We start from the raw sequence: 23,695 nt of genomic DNA, 5'->3' as shown, positions 1-23,695 counted from the left end.
TTTCATTTGTGAATTATTTGAGAAACTCTTGGAAGCCACTGTGCAAGGACCAGAAACATTACATCAGCAAGCTGAATCCCAACCTCACCTGGTAATGAACTAAAAGTTATTACTGCCTGACAGGCATCCCATTGCTTATATGTGAAAGAACTTAAAAACATGGCTATTTGCAAAGACATTTGCATGAGTGGTCAGGATTTATATTTTATTTTGATTTGTAGATTTTATTGCCTTTTGTTTTATATTTTTGATCTTTTTAGTTTTGCATTTTATTATTTTAAGCTTAATTTTATGATTTAATTTAACCGCTAGTCTTATAAATTAGATTTATTTTATATGATATTTTCTGAATATTTTTACTTATTTTATACTGTATTTTTCTGAATATTTTTTATTTCACCTTCCATTGTAAGCCAGCATGATTAAAAAGCAGAATGATGGTACATAAAAGTTTTTAAATAAATAAACAATTCCCCAGGTTGTCTACTGTTCACATCACAATGGTCGTGTTGGTAGTTTTAAGAAAAGCTTTCTTACCCTCCAGTTTGGCAGGCTAATGCCTTCATAAGGAGCACTAACGCCCCTTACAGAAGAATAGGGAGATTTCAGGGTGCATGCATTTGCAAGTTTTTTACAGAGATCCGTCTTCAGTGCCTACAAAGGAAGAGGAAAACATGTATGTTCAATCTCATCTAAACAAGAAAAGAAACAATGCAAACTCACAAACAATAATTTAAACCCTCTGAATTGCTTTAGCCTCAATATCAGATATCTCATGGGATCATCAGACTCTCACCAGCTGAAGCACTAACAATTATCCACTACAGTGGAATTACATACACTCAAAAATTGTTTTAAAAATATTTTTAAAAACAAACCCTTCACAGTAATTTCATCTTTGTAATTGCAACGGACCCTCCAGTCATGTTACCTCTAAGCCCTGGGTGATGTATGTGTTCAGCTAGATCAGTGTAAGGTAGAGAATGGGGAGTTTACCATTCAAATGCAACCCCCCCTTCGAGGCAGCTGGAAAGGCCATCCTCTGAGCAAGCAGCTCTCTCTCGGGGATTTCTGGGGCAGTGTAGCTTGTGTTTGTAGGTTTAAGAAGTGTGGAGGAGCTTTTGTCTTTTTTGGAACTTTTGACCTATTGGGAGTCTGTGAGACAGGTTGGGGATCTGCCCTGCTTATCTACTTCCTGGTGGGTAGAGAGTCTGCATCCCAGGATATTTTGGGCTTTTGAGAGACATTAAGTTGTAGGAAGCCTGGTGAGACGCCCCGGACACTGCTTGGGGAGAGAGCACGGGGAACCCTCTTTCTTGGAGTCCCTGGACACCTCCGCGAGGACAGAGAAAGACGGTGACCCAGTGCCAGCGCCCTTCTGAGGGGAAAAGAAGAAGTTATTTTGAGACGATCTGGGAGGACGAGTTGGCTGCCCTTCTTCCTGGACATCAGCAGGAACAACTAGAGCTGCTTGTTCCAGAGTGGATCCCTCCCATCAGGGATTTTCTTTTTTTTTTTTTTTTTGAGAAATAGAGTATTGCACATCTACTAACTGGGAGTAAAGAGCTAATTGAGAACTTTGAGGACACCCATCATGAGAGAGAGCTGATGGACTTTCTGTGTAGAGACTTTCAATTTCATTTTTACCAATTGTGGAAGGGGCTTTTCCTGCTCCCATCTGGGAACTCTATTCCTCTTTGCCCTGGTAACCAAGACACAAGAACTGTAACAAAAGAGATGTCTCTGGTGCTATGGATTGCATTTACCTGGGCCATATTTCAACTGCTTTTTCTTTTATCAGTAAAGACATTTTTGGACACAAGCCCAGTGACGCCAGCGTATTTCTTTGGGCACATATAGCACACAGTGAGGCAAAGTAGCCCTCTCCCAGGGATGGGAAAAAAAGATAGAAAGGGTCACCCTTAGCACTCTGGGCCTTGAAAGAGCATTCTCCCCCCTCCCCCCCCCCCCCCAACAAAGGATCCAGACCCAGGGGGGGAGGGCAAGAGGACATTGTAAGAGCTAGCCAAGGGTAGTTCCATCCCTGTTAAAGCTTTTATGGCCCCATCGGAGCACAGCAAGTTCCCCGGAATTGGTTTTCATATCAAAAATTTACGATGAAGGAAAATGTCACTGCGAAATGGTATTTGACAGCAGCTGTTGTTTTGATGGAAAAACTCCTGTATGAGAGGCAAATTGTTTGTTGATGAAATCTTTGCAGCATCCTCTGTATATTCTAGTCATCAGTTTTTAAGACTTGGAGAGCAAGAAGAGATGCTGTCATCCAGTTTCATGATAGGAGTTTTTCTTTGTTGTGTTGTCGAGAAGACTTTACAGAAGATGTTATGGAGAATTTGACAATGGTCAATTGGCAGCTGATGCTGACGGGGGCCAGCAACAGCCAATACTGTATAAGGCCCCACTGCTCTCCAGCCTGGCTGCTGCTTTCTTTTAATTACCCCCCACCCTGAACTGGGGCTGCTTCTTTGTTTCATTTCCCTAGAAGACACCGAATCTGCCAAGTGGTGCCAACAGTAACTGCTCCTGTGAGCATTGCAGAGCTCACGCAAAACTGAGCTCAGCGGCAACTGGTAAGACAGCGTCTGGGGAAGGAAGGTGGGAGGGGAGTGGGAGAATGGGAAATAGGCAAGAGAAGGAAGGAGGAGTAAAAAGGGAATATGTAAGAGAGGGTGACTGCACAGGAGGAAAAAGTGCAGGGAGGGATGGGAGTAAGGAGGGAGTGAGAGAGGAGAGATGGAGGGGTGAGAAGAATGAAAGGTGAAAAACTGGAGGGAAGGATACAAAAAAGCAGGAGAAAGTGGTTGAAAAATAAAAAAGGCAACTGGAGAAGGGGAAAGACTGTAGTGGGAACGTGATGAAAAAAGAGGAAAGAAGGAAGAGGGAAAAAGAGGGAACATGAAGCAACAGGAAAGAAAGAAGAGGAAGATAAATGGAAGAAAGAAAAAAGACAAAAACTGAAAAAGCAAGAAAACTGACTTGAAAAAGATTTGCCGTACCAGGTTGGAGAATTACTTTCTTTCAACGAGACAGTTTGCAAATGATGGATTTTATGTAAAAATGTGCTTTGCATACACAAATTTATTTAAATGTATGTAAATGTGATGTGATAGAATCTCCAAAACCAAAAGAGTGCGACAATGATTTCCATTCAAAAATAATTAATTCTTCCAAAAAGGAAATCGAAAATGTCTATCTCTCAATAGCCACTCACAATTTTTCAACGGAACCATTCCTTCATATAATGAACAGAATCTCCAAAACCATGCCCAACCCTGGCCACAGAACCCATCCGTAAGCTCCTGCAGGAAACTGAGGGCCTGGATCCTGATCTATTCGTGAAGCAGACAGAGTCTTTGACAGATTCAGCCTGCTGCATCTGGGTGAGGGGACTGTGATTCTGTGTGCTCACACTGTGCAGGATTATTTCCTTATAGAAGATTAGTATCTTACCTCTCTGTATTCACACATTCTCTGATTCTCTCACAAATTATAAAGTATCGTTACCATTCATAGTAAAAATTAATTTAAATTGCCAGTGGATGAACGGATAATAATGCATGAACTATAAGAATTAAAATTGGTAGGTTATAAAAACTAGTGCTACTTACCAAAAAGATTAATAAGGGAATAGCCAAGATAGCCAAGATGCACATGACGATGATGGCTACTGCATATCCTGGGAAAGAGTTTGGTACCGTGGGAACAGTAGGTGAGACTACTAGAAAAAAAGGATAAAGAGATAAGAGTTACCTACAAGGGTTATTTGAAGAAAGAGAAGCATTTCATTTGCGTGTTGCATAGAGTTTGGTCCAAATCCAGCTGGGATCAAGAAAGAGACTACAAAGCTGAAACATACAAGCCAGCAAGAGCCTTTCTTTCTTTCTTTCCCTTCTCTCTTAATGCAGTTCTATGTTAGCTATAGCTTGTTCCCATCTCAGTGACCCCACTGTCTGTACATCATAAGAACATAAGACATTGCCATGCTGGGTCACACCAAGGGTCCATCAAGCCCAGCATCCTGTCTCTAACAGTGGCCAATCCTGGTTACAAGTAGCTAGCAAGTACCCAAACACCAAGAAGATCCTAGCTACTATGCCAGTAATAGCAGAGGCCATTCCCCAAGTCAGCCTGATTAACAGCAGTCAATGGACCTCTCCTCCAAGAACTTATCCAAACCCCCCTTAAACACAGCTACACCAACTGCACCCAACCACATCCTGTTGAACTCGGGGACAAATCCAAGTTCTGGGCCACCGATACCAAACCAACCTCACTTGAAGGCACTCCAGAGGCAGATTGAAAATCTCCACACTGATCTTGTGCCAACTTGCTTGAGGCTGCATCACTGCCTGGGCTCCCTCCACAGTAAAAATGCATGCAGCCTACTCAGGTCAGCGTGTCGTTCCAATGGTGAAGATCAGAGATCAATGATGTTTTGCCTGGTGATCCGAGCACTCCCTCGCTTGTAGTTACAATGGCTTCTCCAGCCCCCCCCCCCCCCCCCCACACACACACACAAACATCAGCAGGGTTACTGGTCACGATTGAAGTGATAAGTGGCTGAGCTTATCACTTTGCTATGTGATAAGCGGCTGAGCTTATCACTTCGCTATGATATCACTCATATTATACAACACGCGCTTCCTTCCCCGCTGATTTTAGCTTTAGGGATTTCCAAATGGGAAGTACTGTAGAGAGAAGGAGCCTTGCTCTGGAGGATGTTGTTATTTGATATTTATAAGCTTCCTTTTAAGTTGCTGTGTTTCACTATATTTGAAATTGAAAGACTGAGATACAAGATTTGAAGGTAATTTTATAACTGGGTACAAGTGTTGGTGGTGTCTGCTTCTTATGCACAGATTTTACCCCAAACTTTCAAAGCAAATGTGTATAAGTTTGCAGAACGTTAGGCCTCTTCTCTCCAAGGCATTCAACTTGTGCAGGTTCATTTTTTTAAAATGCAAAAGTAAGCACGAAGTCCATACTTCACGTCCCCCTCCCCGTCCCCGCCTGCAGTTCACATGAAAGTATGTGTCAAATGAGCATAATTTTATGTGAACTGAGCCCTGGACTATTTTGTAATAGCCATTAAAGTGCATATAAGCCAGTTTTATTGTTATTTATTTGATGTATATTCCGTCTCAGTTTTATGCATGCAAATGGATTTGAAAATCAGGTCAGTAAGGGACGGTCCTGCGCAAGCTTCTCTTACACCCCTCTTCAGTTGTGGCTTGCAACATTTTCTAGTATTTAAGTTTTTCACTTGGACCTCCATGCAGCTCTATGCAATCCCTCAGAATTCCCTGCTATCCCAGCATGCAGCTCTGCCATAACGTAATGGAAGTAGGAGGATCTATAACCTACCAATAGAATTGGGATCCACATTAAGGCCTCTGTTTGCCAGCACATTCAAGTTATTGAGTATTGCCTGGCGAGTGTCTGCTTCAGATGGACCTCCGACAAAGTAAGTTGGATTGCTGTTCGCTATGACAGACCCTGACCTGTTCAGCAAAAGAAGAAAGGTTAGGCGAGAGATTAGAATAGATTTGTTCATACAGATGCAGATTTTTAGAAATTTGATGAGCGTTCTGGTGTTAGATTACAATAATGCTACATACTATCTGTAATCAATTAGATATGAATGATTACTGGACAAAGTCGTCTGCTTTTACAATGAACAACGATGTCATAAATGCACTCTGACAGTTCCAATCAACATGAAAAGTGTGAAAAGGTAACTATAGGGATTAGTTTGACATCATTCTGCTGCAAATTAAACGGATAAGAGTTGTGCAATAGATTTATTTTGTGCTCACTCATGACTGAAGGGGCCCATTGGTTTTCCACTCATGAAAACTCCTGTGTCCAGTGGGGAAACATATTTTTCCCCTACACACTTCAAGGTCATTCATCTCTATTGTTTCCCCTTGTAAGCAAAGAAATATGTACTTTATAAGGCCCACGTGAAAAAAGCAGGACCTTTATCATGGGTATACTGCTTTTTACTTTTAATTGTTAAATATATTGTATTTAATTGTTGTACTGTTTTATGCCAAGCTCTTTAGTGATCTGCTTTGGATTGACCTATTGGTCAGTAATGGCGGAATATAAGTTATTTATGTGTGAGGCCAAAAAAAGTAGTAGTGTTCATCTTGGGTATGAACAGGGACCAAATTTATCAAACCCTTTTTTTTAATATACATTTTACAAAACATAATTGTCAAGTTACATTACTTGAGTGGAAATATAGGTGGTACAGTAATATTTTTTCTCACATTATACATCAAGGAAAAACCATAGTTATCTGACATACCTGTCTTACAAGATAAAAGATCCAAGATTACACAACCTAAAGAAATCTCTTGAGATAACCCAAGGAACTACAGCTATAGGACAGCTTAACTTTCAGAGATCTGAAGTCCATTTTGGGAGAGCTTCATTCAGGGCCCGGTGAAGAACTACACTGCGGTCTATCCCTACTAACCAAAACATCTGTTAACTGAGATGGCTGAAAAAATACATATGATACTCCTCTATGTTTTATTAGGCATTTGCATGGAAATTTTAATATGAAAAACATTCCTAACTGGACCACTTTTGGTTTAAGCAATAGAAATTGTCGCCTACGTCTTTGGGACTGCCTAGACAGATCCGGAAACATTTGAATTCTACAATTCAAAAACATCTCTGATCTTTTTAAACACCCAGACTTTATCAGACTCTAATAAGAAAGTCACAATCAATGTTGATGGTCTCGCCAGATTGCTGTCAGAACCTTCCATAACTGCGGAAATATCAATGTTCGGTGTTTCCACTGGTTGTAGTTACTGCATGCCATTATTATTATTTCCCTTAATATCTTTCTTCATTGGTGGGAGATAGTAGATCTTAGATAGAATTGGTAATGTTGACTCAGGTATTTTCAGCACTTCCATTAAATATCTCCGCCACAGCTAAATTGGTGAGGTCATTGGCAACTTAGGAAAATTGATACAACGGAGATTTTTAACCATTGAGAAATTTTCCATATTCTCAATTTTGAACTGTAAAGTCTGATTCTCTTTAATTAGGGCCTGTTGTAAATCAGTAACTTTCCCCAATTCTAATTTTACAGTTTGCAGCTCTTTTTTCATTTGACCAGTTTCTTCTTCTATTTTATCCACTCTTGAGTTTTATTTCTTTCACAGAGTTCATCAACAAGCCAATTTACATCTCCATATTTTTATTTATATCATTAATTGCTTCCCATATAGTTTCCAAGGAGAAAGTTTGTGGTCTTACCAGGGTTTTAAAATGTAGGGTAGACATTTCAGTCAAACTCTCTCCAGGCCCTGGCCCTAGCCCTGACCCTACTGCTCTCATGGAGGTTCCGCCAGTACTCAGATTGTTAGCTTCCTGCGCCACGGGAATCTCCTGCAGGTCTGCGTGCCTCGGGTGGAGTTCCAGCTGGTTGCTTTCTTCCAGCAACCCCAGTCCCCCCTCGCTCCTGCTGAAGCCTAGTGGCTGGATTTGCTGGCGGCGCTCTCTCTCCAGGGGAGAGTGATGTCATTAGCTCAAGAGCAGAGGAAGGCTCCTCTTCCCCCTACCTACCGCTCAGCGAGCACTCAGCCCCGTTCTCCGTCCTACAACGGACATGGGCGTCCATCGGGCCCACAGTCGGAGGGACCGGTGTGGTCGCCGAGGCCAGGCGCTCCTTGGCCCTCCTTTTGCGGGAAGAATGGGGCATTCCAATAGTAGGAAATGTTTCCAAGGTAAGAAGAATGCTCAGACCCATCACGCCGCCGGTGCCATCTTGGATCGCGTCCTTATCAGAGACTTTTAATGTTCTCAATAAAGGTTTCTCTAATATCAGGCAGGAAAGAGTTCCTGGATACTGGGTCCCTTATTAAGCTCTCAGCAGGGCTTCAGATAAAAATACTTTATGCATGCAGTAATAATAATAGTTTATAAGCTAAGCTCTGTAAGTGCTGGATGCATCCAGGATGAGTAGAAGAGTGGGAACAGTGATGTCAGCTCATTCTTGCCCTGCACCTGAAGGGCAAAGAAATTGACATCACATTGCCCCAGAAAATGTTGAATTTGTAGATGTTTTGGGGATTTTTGGTTGTTATGCAAGTATGGTACAGACACTAAAGCGTAGTGCTTTATATATGATATGTTTTAATCAAAAGCCATTGCAGTAAGTTGCATGGTGCCCTGCCTCAGATTTCATCAGGTCACATGAACCAGGAAGATGTGACCTTGGAGAAAAGTGAAAGCTAACAATCTGAGGTGAAACTCAGCATGTGGCCTCTGAGGCCTTTGAGGCAACATTTTCTAAGACACCTAAATTTTGCATGAACACAGTTTTGGTGATCATCCTTGCATCAGGTGCAGTAATCCTGTTATGAATTATCATGGCGATGGTATTGGTGGTTGGTGGGTATCACGCTGAAAGGCTGGATAGGTTTGGATCTGGTTCACTAAGGATATATATATATAGTTAAGGATTGAAATATACTCACTGAAATGAATCTACCACCACTTCTGCAAACTGGGGATTGGGATCAAGAATTGTAACCATCTGAAAAACAGATAAGCAGACAAATTCATTAACAGGGAGACACAGCTGAAAATTTTTCAGTCTATTAACTGGGAATGTTTTACAACTTCTAGTCGGAAAATCCCACGTCCTAGATTAACAATTCTACGTATTTGCTGACAGTTTGAATTTGCATGCCAACAAAATACTGCCTAATGACAATGCAGCTTCCATGAGGTTTGCGGACATTAATACTGTAACTGTACATCATTCTGCAGTAAATTCCTATTGGCACTTGAGGTCTGAAATAAAGCAATAGCGAGTATGTGATAAGGCAAGTTCTACTGAAGGTCCCGATGCTTTATACCAGTGGTTCTCAGTCATTCCCTGAACCCCCATCCCATATTCAGATATGTTCTGCAAAGCAGGCTAAATTACATATTTGAATACTTCTGTGGAAAGGTAGGCTATAATTTGGAATAAATACAAAAAAAATAATAAAAAAAAAAAATATATATATATATATATATATATATATATATATATATATATATATATATATATAGGCTATCTTGTAATGCAGAGCGGTTTGGAGGGGGTTGAGGGAAGGAGGAGGAAAGTACTGGAGTGCAGAACCAGGGACTTTACACCAGGCCTTCTCAGACCTGCCGTGGTGACCCCAATGCCAATTGGGTTTTCAGGATTTACATAATGAATATACATGAGATACACTTACAAACATTGGAGAACCAGCATATGCAAATTAATCCAATTCATATTCATTTTGGATTTCCTGAAAGCCTGACTGGCTACGCGGCCACCATAATGGTTTGGGAAGTCTTGCCTTACATCACCATTGAAAGGATATATAATATGTCTTATAATCCACCCAAGACTGTTTATAATTATAAGATGAGTACCTGTACCCTCAACTTGGCCTTACTGTTTGCCACCATGACTCAGAAATAATTTTATTAAGGTATTCAGTGTGTAACCATTCAGACAGAGCAATAAGGTGACTGTTGCTGCAGTGCACAAACTTGTGATCGGAATCCATCATTCAAGCAATCATTTAGAGCGCTAACTCAGATTTGTTCATGTTTTAGGAAGAACTAATTACTTTAGTGCTATCAGCATTTATACAACTCAGCCCCCAGACCCATTTTATGCCTCAATTGAATTTGATCAGGGTCTCGAGTGGGACATTCCTCTGTCGCATTTTCTTCCTGCAAAAGAAGGCCCCGCTCACATGAAAACGAGGGCGGTTCTTTCCTACAGTGGGAAGAAAGCCACCTAGGGGGAGGCCTTCATGAGACAGATGGGCCTCAGCTCAATTTGCAATATGCAGATTTGCTGCACTGATTTATTGTAGCGAACTCTCACGTGGGGTCAGGTCCGGTAATATTTATTGATTTATATTCTGCTTTCAGTCACATCAAAGAAGATTACCTTAAAGTACAGTAGTTATTTCCCTCTCCCCAGCGGGGCCTACAATCAGGGACGGTAACTTTTAAACAGGCACACACGTTATAAAACAGATTGATCGCCCACAAGTGTGCGCACAGTGTTCAGTGGGCTTGACTTCTGCGCATAAATGACACTTCTACTTCATACGTGGCGGGATTTTAATAGATATGGTCGCTGACGCCATCAACAGTTTTTCCCCATTCGTTCCTAGTTCACCCAGGTAAGGTTCATCCCCCAGTTTAATAACCTCCCTTCTACTCTATTAGCGCCCGACCCTTAAAACCCTGCCAATCTATTTATCTTTATTTTATTACTGTCATGCCATCCATAAGAGAAGGAAAGTTACGTGGTAGGGGACCCAGCATGTGCTTACAAGCAAATTTCAAGGCGAAAGCCTGGAACACCTGTGCCCCAGCCAGACCACGCCCACACCCCGCCCCCCCCCTTTCATAACCTTTCGTTTCTGCGTGAAGCAGCAAGAACACGCATACGCGGTGGCCTTTTAAAAATCTGCTCGGCACGCGCCAGCCCAACATATTCGTGTATCTCCTAATTGATGTGGGTGCTGGGCTTTTAAAATTCACCTGTAAGTTTCTACCTGAGGCCATGGAGGGTGAAGTGACTTGCCCAAGGTCACAAGGAGCGGCAGCAGGATTTGAACCCTGGCTTGTAGTCCGCTGCTCTAACCACTCCTCCTCTCCTAAGGGCTGGAGAGGAAGAGATCCTCTTTTGGCTAAAAGCATTGCCAGTGTCTTGCTGCACCTTGCTAAAAGTGGTTCAATGGGAGGATAATAAGACATCACCCTTTTTCTTTTAAGGGTTTCTAAATGTTGACATGCACGCAAGAAATATACCAATAGTGAAAAAACAAACATATACAAGCTGATGCTCCTTACCCCTGCACTTATGTTTCCTCTCAGGTACTGAGACTCTGGACTGGTTTTATCGTTTAAAGCATTTGAGAAATCCCGGTTTGTAATCCTCATGGCGATATTGTAGAGAATAAGATCCGCATTTTCACCTGGGAGATGGAGTAAGATGTTAAGAGATGATAACTTCCACCACTTTTATGGTCTCTCTCTCTCCCCCCCCTGCCTCACCTCATTCCTGGTTTCCCTCTTAACACAATATATTTCATTCCCCTGCTGTAGCTATTCCACTGAGGCTGATAAACATTCATGTTTGTGCCTTCATTTACCCCTCCAGACCCATCAGTGTGTTTGTGCACCAGTTTGATTTCTGTGTTTCATAGCTGGACAGCCTGGACCATCTAAAGAAGGAAACTCAAGTTAAGTTGGCTTTCTTAATTCTGCTGCATTCAGGGCAGAAGGGTAAGCTCGGGACGTCAGGGTTACCAGAGGCACTCATTTCTATTTATTTAATATGTGACAGCTCAGTGTCAGTTTGTAAACCACTGAGGTTAAGGAAAATTCAGTAGCAGACCCACAAAATCTCCATCACTATACCCTAAAAGTACTTTATGCTCTTAAAACCCCCCTTCTGATTCTCAAAAGTCTCTCAGTATTAACAAAAACGATGCTAGATCTATGTACTGTACAATATATTTTGGATGTTGGCATAGCCATTTGTAATACTCATCCTGCCCGTTATTACATAGGAATGTGCTGTCACTTCGAAATGACACAAAGGCATCATCAATGACATTTTTTGCTTTGTGTCATTTCAAAATGAAATAACAGGAAAAACACAAGTTTTTGTTTCATTTCAGTTTTCATTTAGTGCGCACTAAAACCAGTTAGAGTGCATTAAATGGTTTTAGCATGCACTAAAACAAACAATTAAATAAAATGGGGGGAAAAAAACAATGACATGAAAAATAAAACAAAACCTTTTAAACGTCAGACTCCAATATTAAACTTTTCAGCTAAAAATATTTTAAAAAATGACTATTGGTGACTACAAAGCATGGCAATAAGACTAATTCTAACTACATTGGGACCATATTTAGATGGATAGCAGCTGCCATGCAGAAGGTCCCAGGTTTGATCCCCGAGTTGATGTTTCTGCTCCCGGCTCAGTTGAGGCTGGGGATGCTGCCGAGGCAGTGTTCACAATGCCTGGGGGAGGGCGTTGTGGTCATTGCTTAAGAGAGACACCTGGTGGCTGGATTCAGGGCCCCTAATTGCAAAGTTCTGGAAGGAGTTCCGATGCATGGCCCCTGACCCGGGACCATACTAGATATGTTGGGTTAGGTAGTGGGGGGCATATAAAATAGGGGGAAAAGCTCCAGATACTTTTGAGTAAAGGCTCCTGGCACCACATCCCAGGCCTGTTTTCGATTGAGCTAAAAGAACAAAGAAGCTGCATAACAATGCCCAGTCAGTGACAGGGGATCTATAAACTGAATGCCATTCACATGTCTAGTTTCAATAATTTCAGCCCATCCTGAAAATTATGTGTCCTTCACAGGCTACCTGGAGGTGCTCTGTGTATTTGGGGTGGTGGTGATGGTGATGGTAGTGGTTCACCACTGAACCGCAACCTGTAAGTGCATGTTACACAGAAAGGTGTCATTTCATTGTGAGTTGGGGGGGGGGGGGGGAAGGGGTGAATCCAGGCTCCATCTTCCCTAATGCAGAAGAATGGTCTCAGTTCCTCAAAAATTAGCAGGGATAACTTACCGTTTACCAAAATGCTGGACTTCCGCACCAAACCTTCGGTAAGGTTTCTGGCCAGAAAGTTTGCCACAACTTTGTTGCTTATAGAAGAAGTTGCATTTAACTTGTATTTGGCAGAGACTCCAACCCACTGTGCTTGATTACTGTGTATAAAAAAAAGACAGACATCAGCATGTACCAAGACACATACAGAGAGCCTTCTCATAGTAAAGAGAGCACTATCCCAAAACGTAGATAATCCCTTGGGACGTCAGGATGCTTAGGGTTTGCACCGTTACACTCAACACTGCTGCATTCCTGCTGAGAGGAAGTGTGGTCTAGTGAGTGAGTGAAGCACTGGACTCCTAGGAGAAATCTTGCTATCTGAATCGAAAACCCCCATGTTTCCACTTGTTCTCTCTGTTACCTTGGGAAAGTCAACCTATGTTCCAGTTCTTTAGTTTCCCAAATGTAAATGGACCATAAAAACAACAGCAGTATAAAGCTTTTCTCTCTCTCATGCGCACTTTCTCTCTTTTGAAAGTTGCCTGTTGACTAAATGCATGTATGATTCTGACTTATTAGACTGTAGAGCATATCAAGATTCATTTTGTATAAAATTCAGACTATTAATTTAAACTATTAATATTAACTTATCTAAATCATTGCACCAAAAAAGGTTTGGATAAGTTCTTAGAGGAGAAGTCCATTAACGGCTATTAATCAAGTTTACTTAGGGAATAGCCACTGCTATTAATTGCATCAGTAGCATGGGATTTTCTTAGTGTTTTGGTTCTTGCCAGGTGCTTGTGGCCTGGTTTGGCCTCTGTTGGAAATAGGATGCTGGGCTTGATGGACCCTTGGTCTGACCCAGCATGGCAATTTCTTATGTTCTTAAATCCAGTGCGGTGCAGTATACCAGGCAATTAGCACACTAGGCTTGATGAAGATGAGATACAATTTGGAGCAGCGTGCAACCCGCCCCCTCTGCCCAACCAATGCTTCCTTCTGAGGAGGAGATACTGTGTGATATCGGCGTTGGTTTCTCTAGTTGTTTTTGTAAATATTGGGCATGAAAAACTGGTGCATTAAAGAAAGAAATAGCAATGCAGTTTGTTAGGAAGATAAAGAAAAGCCCCATTCCCTCAGGAACACAAACATTGGTACTACTCCTTTGTCAACAGCTGAGAGAATTGTTTGTGCTGTTAACAGTTTAGGAATGGCCATCCACATGAGACAGCAATGTCAATGTAACAGAAAATGAGTTTTCCATGTGAAGCTATCTATGCAGTCCTACCCAGAAGTGTTAAGATACCCATATTACCATTGCTGTGGGTTTTAGATTTCATCAAAGCATACCTGAAAGAGACATCGGGGTTCCCTTGTAGACTTTGCCCATATGATGAAGTCAAATTAGGGGTCAGCTGCAAAGAAAGAAAGATAAATATCAGTCATGATCCCAAAATGCTTCTCCATATTATAAATCCAGTATTATGGGAGCCTGGAGATAGGGCCAGGGGCTCAACTAAAAGACCAACAGATATGTTAATAAAAGACTTGCTGGGCCACATTTAAGGACTGGGAAAAAGGAAGTCACAAATCTGATTGGATTTTGCATGTGTAATGAATTTTGCATTTGTGCCAAATGTAACGTTCACTCAAAAATTCACAAAATTTCCACCAATCTGCAAAGATAAAATTGAACAGTCACCAAAAAAACCATGCAAATCAACCTTTTGTTTACTTTTGAATATAGCACGAGTTTTGTCCAAAGCACAGACCTGATGGAGGTGAAAATTTGGGCACAAAAAGTTGGTCCTGCCCAAAGATGCAAAATTTTTTATTTTATTTGTTTATTTAAAATCTTTTCTATACTATCGTTAAGCTAGGTACCATCACAATGGTTTACAACAAGGCACAAATAATAATGTTGGTATATGTCTTGATTTATATCCACTAAACAGGTGCCATCAAGTTACGGTAACATAGTTTCATCATAAATACTAATTGGTGGGTGTGATATATTATGTCCATTGTTATATGTGACAGCTTTAAAATAGATTAATCATAATATCTTATCATTTGGTGTTGAACAAAAAAATAAAAAAATACTATACACACACATATAGATTAGGGTAATGTATGTGGGTGTTCTACAGACCGCATCCTAATCTCCTTGGCTTCTACTCTCCATTCTCTCTGTGATACGCTTGTTCAAATAGCCATGTTTTTAAATTTTTTCTGAAGGTTTTGATGTCTTTTTGTAAACGGATTTCTACCGGCATGGTGTTTCATAGTATAGGTCCTGCTAAGGAAAGGGCCCTTTCCCTCACTTGGGTTAGTCTTGCTGTTTTGACCGAGGGAATAGTTAGTAATGCTTTACTTGCTGATCTCAGGTTTCTGGGAGGGACATGTACGCGAAGGGCTGTGTTCAGCCATTCAGCTTTTTCGTTATGTATTAGTTTATGTATGATACATAGGGTTTTGTACTGTATTCTTTGCTCAATGGGTAACCAGTGTAGTTCAGCTAGGGTTTCGGTGATATGGTCTCTTTTGCTTTTACCAGTCAGTATTCTTACGGCAGTGTTTTGTAGTATCTGGAGCGGTCTTATCGTGGTGTATGGTAAACCCAGTAGAAGGGCATTACAGTAGTCAGTGCTAGCGAAAATCAGAGCTTGTAACACTGATCGGAAGTTATTAGTTGTTAGTAGTGGTTTTAGTCTTCTAAGAGTCATGAGTCTGGCATATCCTTCCCTCACTTTTAAAGATATGTGTTGTTTCAGGCTTAGCTCCGTGTCAATTATCACGCCGAGGTTTCTTACTTTCTCTGCTAATTCTAATTTTTGGTTGTTTTTGAGTGTGATTGGGTTTTGAAAGATTTCAATGTTTTTACGTTCTAAATGTAGGAATTCTGTTTTCTCTATATTAATAACTAGTTCCATTTGGTTTAGTAGCTGTTTGATGATATCAAGATACATGTTAGCTATGTTTAATGTTTTTTCTATTGTGTCATCGATGGGTAAAATTAATTTAATATCGTCAGCATATATGTAGTGTGAGATGCTCAGAACAGCTAGCAGGTGACATAGTGGCAGCAGGTATATGTTGAATAGTGTGACCGATAAAGCTGATTCCTGTGGGACTCCTGTTTGAAGGTTTATTTTTTCTGACATTACGTCTTTGATCTGTACTTGGAAGTATTTATTATTTAGGTATGATTTGAACCATTTGATTGTTTTGTTACTTAGTTCTATTTCTTCTAATCTATTTAATAGGATATTATGATTTACAGTATCGAATGCCGCTGATAGATCTAGCATCACTAGAATGTAATGTTTACCACTGTCGAAGCCTCTCATGATTTTGTCTGTTAGTGCAAGAAATAGTGTTTCTGTGCTGTAGTTTTTGCGAAAGCCATGTTGTGATGGCTACAGGATATTGTTGTTCTCCAAGTGTTCCACTAACTGTACTGTGGAACTTTAACCAATTCCATAAATCTGGCTCTTTGTGTTTAGCTCAGTGCCATATTTAGTTTTCTGTTCTAAAAAAGTGACCTCTTTGCCTTCCTGCATACCCAGCACCACCTGGAACTGTCCTGCAACTCTAGTGAGCATGAGTCCCACTCACTTTGGATTCAGCCTCCTCTGTCTATAGCTCTGCTCTTATACAATTCAACAAAGCATCATTAATCAATCTTAAAATGGAAATACATTCTCCTGGTCCCAAAGAAGAAAGTGGACCTCATAACCTTTCTCAATGTGAAAGGCTGATGAATTGTCAGTTTGTTGCCACATTTTTTTTAGGCGGGGTTAGATGAGAGATGTCAGATTTTAGCAGTGCAGACACTTACCCAGGAAAGAACTGAATTTTTTAAGGTGTTTGCGTTCCCTGATGCACCATTTGAGAGATCTGTTGTATAGAATTGATTAAGAATGGTGAAGGAAATATTCACAGCCACTGCAAAGAAAAAATAAACATAAAATATGCATTAAACACATAGGCGATGGATTAACTGGGTTGGAACCAACAGGATTCAACTCCCCTCAAATCAACCCGGTTGATGTTGCCAGGTTGGTAGTGGTCAGGGCCCTCCAGAAAGGCCACAGGCTAGCTGGACATTTGGACATCAGCCTCATTATTTTTTTGGGTGACAGCCTGACTAGTTCTAGTAGTGATGTAGATTATTATAATACTTCGTGATGAGTGGGTCTGGATGTTGGGTTAGGTACGGGAACTTGTACGTTCATCTACCCAGGACGAGAATCAACGAGGAAGACATCGAAAATGAACGTTGATAAGGTGCGATGTACTAGAAACAGTCAAGCGTCTAGGGCTGGCAGCAGCAAAATAACCTTAGCAGTGTGGATAGGAGTAATTGGGCAGACTGGATGGGCCAATCAGATTCTATCCGCCATGTTACTAAGTTCTATTAATTGATCATTTCAGACAGCAAGTTTTATCCAATATAGTAAATGTAACTTAATTTAAACAGATTTAAACAGAATGTACGTGCTTTTCAGAGATGCAGAAAGTGCTTCAGAAGTAAGAAAAGTGCTCTAGCTAGAAGATCAGCCAGAGCTTTATAAAGGCAGTGAAACTGGGAAAAGTTGAAATTATTAGAAGAGAGAAGCATTCTATTTCATTACATTTCCCAGGATCCCGTTTATGTTTATGTTCGATCTTCATTTAGACTGTAAGAATTTTGATAAAGTCACCCTCCAACCTCTGTTTGCTCTGTGACAGGACAATGCAGTTTAGTCTAAGTTATAAATAGTGAAAAAAAATGAACACAGTAAACACATCTCTTCCAAATCATATGTAAAATGGATTCTCGTCCAGAAGGAAACAAGTGGGAAAAACATGCAGAGATTACTTTTGGAATGTTTTCCTACACAGATTTGTAGAAAGGATGATCGTGTTCTTACATTATTTCAGTATAGTTTTTCAGATTGTTGCAATCTATTCCACTTGATGCAACAATGGGGTAAGGGGGAGAGTGGCTTGGAAGGTGCAATTATGTAAGTATGTGTGCATGTGTATGTCTCTGTGTATGTGTGTGGCCTTAGATTTTTTGGTGCTTATGGAGGCAGTCGGAGGCTGTGGAATATTGGCAAGTGCTCCATTCCAAAAGATTCCCCCTTACCTCCATGTCCCAAAACTGAAGCGGTATCCCAAATTGCATAGCTACCATAAAGCTTTCTGGTATAAATTCAAACTTTAGAAAGCCCGCAAGGGGTGAGTTAAATACACAGACACAATTACTTCAGAAACATTAAAGGCAAGAGTCACTTCACATCAGACACAAGATCAAAAACCCAGGAAAGAGAAATGTGTCACCTCCATAGGGGAGTACTGGTCAAAACCAAGCCACTGGTTCAATGACTTTATGATCAGGATAGTTAAAGGAAAATGTAAAACAAACAAGGAACACAAGTCACTTCATCCTTCATTGCTTCAGGTGCAAACTGACTGGGAGATTCATCAAGCTACGGTAGTGCTCAAGTGCTCATTAAACAGTTTATATCGCACGATATACATGATATTTTGAATATCTCCTCCTAGGTTCACTCCCTTATTATGATGACCTTCTTTGCATGTGATTTCCATGCATGAATAGTGAAAATGCATGCAAATAAGGTCAATAATAGGCAATTGCATGCAAATATTTTATTGCAGCTGACCGAGAAGGTGGTCAGCCGTGATAAAATAACAGCACCTCTTAGAAAAGCATGAAATGTGAGGTGGCAGGCCAAGGACCCTAACGGGCGTCCCGAGGCTCCCACCTCACATTTAAAGTGACAGCAAACAAACAAAAAATATGGCAGGAAAAAAGGAGAGGGTGAGCGAAGATTAGGGCTGACTCCTGGCTCAACCCTGGGCTACTATTTGAGGCAGACCTGACTCCCTCCAAAATTTACAGGTAAAACAAAAGAGCCGAAGTAGCGATGAATTCAGCACACCCCCCCCCCCCCCACTCTTGAAAGTTTCAAAAAATAATATACATTCCTGGCCTTGGACCCCCACCTGCTCCACATCCAACTACCAACTAGACCCTCCCCACCCCCTGAAGTGCAACGAACCCCTAGCCCCCTCCCCCACCTCCCCATATCGATCCAAATCAAATGTGCTCCATGGCCTGGCTCCCCCTTCCCAATTCCCCCCACACACAAAAGGTAGAATTTCAACAAACAGGGTCCCAGGCTCTGACCCTCTCCTTTACCCTCCCCTCTGCTGAATGCCCCCAAACCTCACGTTTTCTTATGGGGTCCGTGTCAGGGTTGTTGTGCTCTCTTGTACCTGGCCTGGTCTGTGCCATTATCCAAAATGGCGCCAACCTGACCTTGCCCCAGCCATGTGACTGGGGACTGGATTGTGGTCTGTGGTTGTTTGGAGAGGGTGGTGGGGGATTGTATGTATGGGTGGGTTGTGTGATTGCTGGTTTATGTGGGGGGTGTATGAGTATGAGTGTGTGTATGAATATATGTGTGTGGGTGCGCGCGTGTGTATGTGTGTGAGACATGTATGTCTGTACATTGAGAGGGGTGCTGAATGTGGGGTGTATTTGTGTGTGTGCACTGTCCTCTGTCAGCAGCTTCGTGTTTTCCTGTCTGTCTTCCTTTCTTACTCACGGACAGGCTGATGGAGGGAATGACGTCACTGGCACTCCACATCTTTTACCTGCTTCCCATAGAAAGCGGTGTGGATTTATGTGGGAGGGCTTATTCTCTGAAAATACTGATGTGATAATTTTGGTTTCCAAATATCCTAGATAGTCTCATTTTCTTCCTATATACCAAATTTGGTGACTTTCTATTCCTTATTTTGCCCATGGAGTGACAGACAGACTGACATGGATCCCTTTTTATATACATTCTATGTACTGGAGATCATAAGTATTTTATTTTTCCAAGTCTCCTTTTCAAACACAAAGGAATTTTGCAGTGCTCAGTAATAATGCATCTGACTTATTTAGGTAAACCCCTGCCTGAGGATATTTCTCAGCTCATTTCACTTTCCAGGAGAGGAATGTTTTACCCAAACACATAGGGGAAAAAAATGAAGGTAACATACCAGCAGGGATAACTGAGAGTGGATCCACTGTCACATTTCTGCTCTGGAACGTGGAAAGGTTATTCACTATTGCCTGTCTTATAGCTGCTTCGTTTGTCGCCCCGGGAGGAAAGTACAGGTCAGCGTAGGCAATACTGGAGCCGGAGTTATTCCTGCACGTGGGACAAGAAAAGCAGAGCTTCAGGGCAGATGCTGTGCCCCAGACTGGAATACATAGGCAGTCTGACGAGGTTACGATTTCTATGACTTCTCAAGAACTGAGCAGAATAAAATGTGGACCACAGAAACTTAGAAGCTTGCTTATCAGGCCTGTAAATGTATGTAAAGGGATGAAAACTTACTGAAAACTGTTCACGACTGGCTCCACAAGTTGCTGGCTCCCAAGGGTGTCTTTCAGCTATGAAGAAGGACAGCGAGATGAAACATTCAAGGAGATGACAGAAATAAAGGTCAAGAAACAAAAAATGTATATGTGGTGAGGTGGAGATATATGCGGCTACAGAGCACTGAATAGCACCCTCGGTGATACCTTGTTAATGGATTAACAAACTTAATACCTTTCTTGAATAGATTTCAGTAGCTAGCACTCCCTTTATCCTTCTATCTCAGAAATTACAAGCGTCACAGTTTTGACAAAACTGAGACAGACTCTTGGCACATCTCTAACATAAGTTATTTTCTATCTTATTTACATGTTTAATGCTGTATCTTACCTTAAGCAGCTAAGTAAAAAAATGTTTAAATGATAAAAATAATTTACATCACACGTGACAAGATGCGTGATGCAATATATTCAGAAAGGACTGGGTAGAAAGGAAAGGAGGAGGCGTGGCTTTATATATAAAGAACAGAATTAAAGCAAAAGCACTGCTGGGATTATGAGGTAAGGAGGAGGCACTCTGGGATAATCTGGAAAGAGGGAACGGGACATCTGTTTATACTGGTGTTATATACAGACCAGGTCAGATATAACACTGAAGGATTATATTCATCCCCTATCTATATGAAACCACTAACAAATTAGGGAATCTGTTCTATATTACAACAAAGTTTTATTATATTTTCAATGAAAATTCAATTTCAAACCAATGTGCTTTACCCATACAAAATACCCATGAGACATGGCAAAGCAATCTTATCATCAAGTTTTTGATGTCTACTACTCTTATTTAAAAATATATCCACTCCATACATATCAAATTCATACAGCACACCAATTACATAAAACCCCCCAATAATGTTTTAGATACAATTACAAACAATAAAAAAATACTTTTACAAGTTACTCTTTCAATGAATACAATATTGCTTGTTCTTCAGGTACATTCATATCATATATTTCATAGTGGTCATTTTTACTGAATGGTTAATCCAACATCATTCATGTTTAATGCACAATAAATTATGCTCCCAACATCAGGGTCCCATATGTTTTGCCACCTTTTGGCTTCCTCAGGGGAAAATTCTATTAAATATTGAAAGTATTTCTCCTTCATGCACTTAAATTTTGACAAATGGATACTAACCACTCTTCTTCATAGGATAACCACCTGCTTATCCCACTGTAGTATTCAATGGTTCAATCTTAAATTGTTGGTTGTGTTCTCAATATATCAACAGGCTGTATAACTCTACTCTCATTACCATGGTCCCATGATATACTCGCACTTATCTGTTCGTACTGCACAAATCCAATCTCTTTCCTCCATATAACCTCACCACCATGAGTTTCAAAGATTGTTTAGCCATGTCTCATGGGTATTTTGTATGGATACTGCGCAGTGGTTTGAAATTGAATTTTCATTGAAAATAGAATAAAATATTGTTGCAATATAGAACAGATTCCCTAATTTGCTAGTGGTTATACACAGACCTCCATCACAAACAGGAGATGGATAGAGATTTAATGGAGGATATTCACAAGATTGCTATGAAAAGGGAGGAGCTGCTGCTAAGGGATTTTACTCTTCCAGATTTTGATTGGGACATCCCAACTGCAGTGTCTTCTATAGGTAGGGAGATCTGGGATTATCTGCTAGGAGAACTGTTCTGTCAACTGATAACGGAACCCACATGGCAGGGGGCAATCCTGCACCTAGTGCTTACCAACGGGGACAATATTTCTGATGTTGTAGAGGATGATCATCTGGGAATCATTGACCATTGAATGGTGTGGTTCAATATTAGGATGGAAGAGATGAAGGTTCATTCTAAGGTGAGGGTCCTACACATCAGGAAAACAAACTTTCTCAAATTGGGGGACTACCTCAAAGAGACATTAGCTGGATGGGAAAATCTAGGGCAAGTAGACGGGCAGTGGGCAAAACTAAAAGCAGAAATAGGAGCAACTAATCTTTTTGTTAGGACTATAAATAAAGGGAAGAGGGAAAAGAGACCATTATGGTTTTCTAAAGAAGTAGCTGAAAAGGTAAAGGAGAAAAGGTTAGCATTCATAAATGACAAAAGATCGCAGAAAAAGAAAGACAGGCAACTAGCAGGCCGATACAATAAAGCCGCACGGAAAATGGTCGCTCAGTGTTGAGCGCCTGCTTTCCTAACACGTGCCCAGCCACCTCTCCTGGGCGCGCGATAGAATATTTAGATGAGGGTTCACATTAAAAAAAAAAAATAAAGGCTCTAGGGCCTCCTTGGCAGCAGGCACCCAGGAGAGATGCCTATCAGGTGGCTGTCAGGGGTTACAAAAAACAGACGCTCAATTTTACGAATGGCCATTTTCCTAACCTGTGCACAGCCATGGGTTAGGAAAATTGCCATGAGTATTTTTTGCTTTTCTGTACACTTTGTTGGGCTGCATAGAAATTAACGCCTGCTCTGGGCTGGCATTAATTTCTGAGAGTTAAAATGTGCGGATTGGGTGCACATTTTTTTTTTCTATCTGGGGCGAATATCTAATAGCCTCATCAACATGCATTTGCATGTGATAAGCGCTATTAGTTTCGCTGGGGGTTGGATGCATGTTTTGGACATGGTAATTCCTTTACAGTATAAGGGGTTGTGGACGCGCATCCAACCGCGGGTTAAATGCTGTGCTCTTCTGAGCGCGCTGTATTGTATTGGCCTGAATATCTGGAAATATTAAGAGAAGCTGGTAAAGTAGGCATGAATGTGAAGGTTCAAATAGAAGAAAAAATAGCAAATATGGTAAAATGGTGGGACAAGACTATTTTAGTTATGATAGTGACCGAAGGAAGTGCAAAAGTGGCATTCTGAGACTCAGAGTTGAAGGGGAGCAATATGTAGAGGCTGATGAGGAAAAAGCCTAGAGCAGGACCATATTAAACAAACACAAATTAGATTGCAAATGAGGTAAACCTCAATCGATTTTCAGAACAGTGTGCTCGTGAGGAGCTAACTAAACTAAAAGTAGATAAGGCAATGAGGCCAGATGGGATACATCCGAGGGTATTAAGGGAGCTAGAGATGTCCTGGCAGCTCCACTGGCTGACCTTTTCAATGTTTCTTTAGAGTCTGGAATAGTTCCAGAGGACTGGAAAAGGGTGCACATGGTTACTATTTATAAAAGTGAAAGTAAGGAGGAGGCTGGGAACTACAGGTCAGTTAGTTTGATCTGTATGGTGAGAAAACTAATGGAATAGCTGCTAAAACAGTGTATAGTGCAATTTTTGGAATCCACTGGATTGCAAGATCTGAGGCAGCATGGTTTTACCACAGGTTTAATTGTTTAATTAATTGTTATCTTGTTACAATGTAAAATAGGGCAGTTCTCGCCCTATTCAACCTGTTATCTGGAAACCGATGTGATATTTCGATCGAATGTCGGTATACAAAATAAATAAATAAATAAATAAATAAATACAGGTAAATCTTGTCAGACAAATCTGATCAATTTCTTTGATTGGGTGACCAGAGAGTTGGATCAAAGCAGAGCGTTAGACATAGTGTACTTGGATTTTAGCAAGGCATTTGATATGGTCCCGCACAGAAGACATATAAATAAATTGTGCATCCTTGCTAC

The 23,695-nt window shown here is 41.0% G+C and overlaps 1 protein-coding gene across 1 annotated transcript in view; it reads right to left on the bottom strand.

The window, feature by feature from the left end:
- Positions 1–23,695, bottom strand: part of LOC115075340 (serine-rich adhesin for platelets) — a 65,719-nt gene that overhangs the window by 4,310 nt on the left and 37,714 nt on the right. The window contains exons 10-19 of the mRNA XM_029575650.1: positions 20,040–20,095; positions 19,699–19,850; positions 16,478–16,584; positions 13,987–14,051; positions 12,652–12,791; positions 10,906–11,030; positions 8,526–8,584; positions 5,386–5,522; positions 3,630–3,739; positions 538–654 (exon numbers count right to left, since the gene is read on the bottom strand). Coding sequence (XP_029431510.1) covers positions 538–654; positions 3,630–3,739; positions 5,386–5,522; positions 8,526–8,584; positions 10,906–11,030; positions 12,652–12,791; positions 13,987–14,051; positions 16,478–16,584; positions 19,699–19,850; positions 20,040–20,095 — 1,068 coding nt within the window. The remainder of the gene's footprint in view (positions 1–537; positions 655–3,629; positions 3,740–5,385; positions 5,523–8,525; positions 8,585–10,905; positions 11,031–12,651; positions 12,792–13,986; positions 14,052–16,477; positions 16,585–19,698; positions 19,851–20,039; positions 20,096–23,695) is intronic.

This window comes from Rhinatrema bivittatum, chromosome 13, assembly GCF_901001135.1.
Source record: "Rhinatrema bivittatum chromosome 13, aRhiBiv1.1, whole genome shotgun sequence".
Taxonomy (NCBI): Eukaryota; Metazoa; Chordata; class Amphibia; order Gymnophiona; family Rhinatrematidae; genus Rhinatrema; species Rhinatrema bivittatum.
The sequence above is the reverse complement of the archived record's forward strand: the minus strand, read 5'-3'. Positions and strand labels throughout refer to the sequence as shown.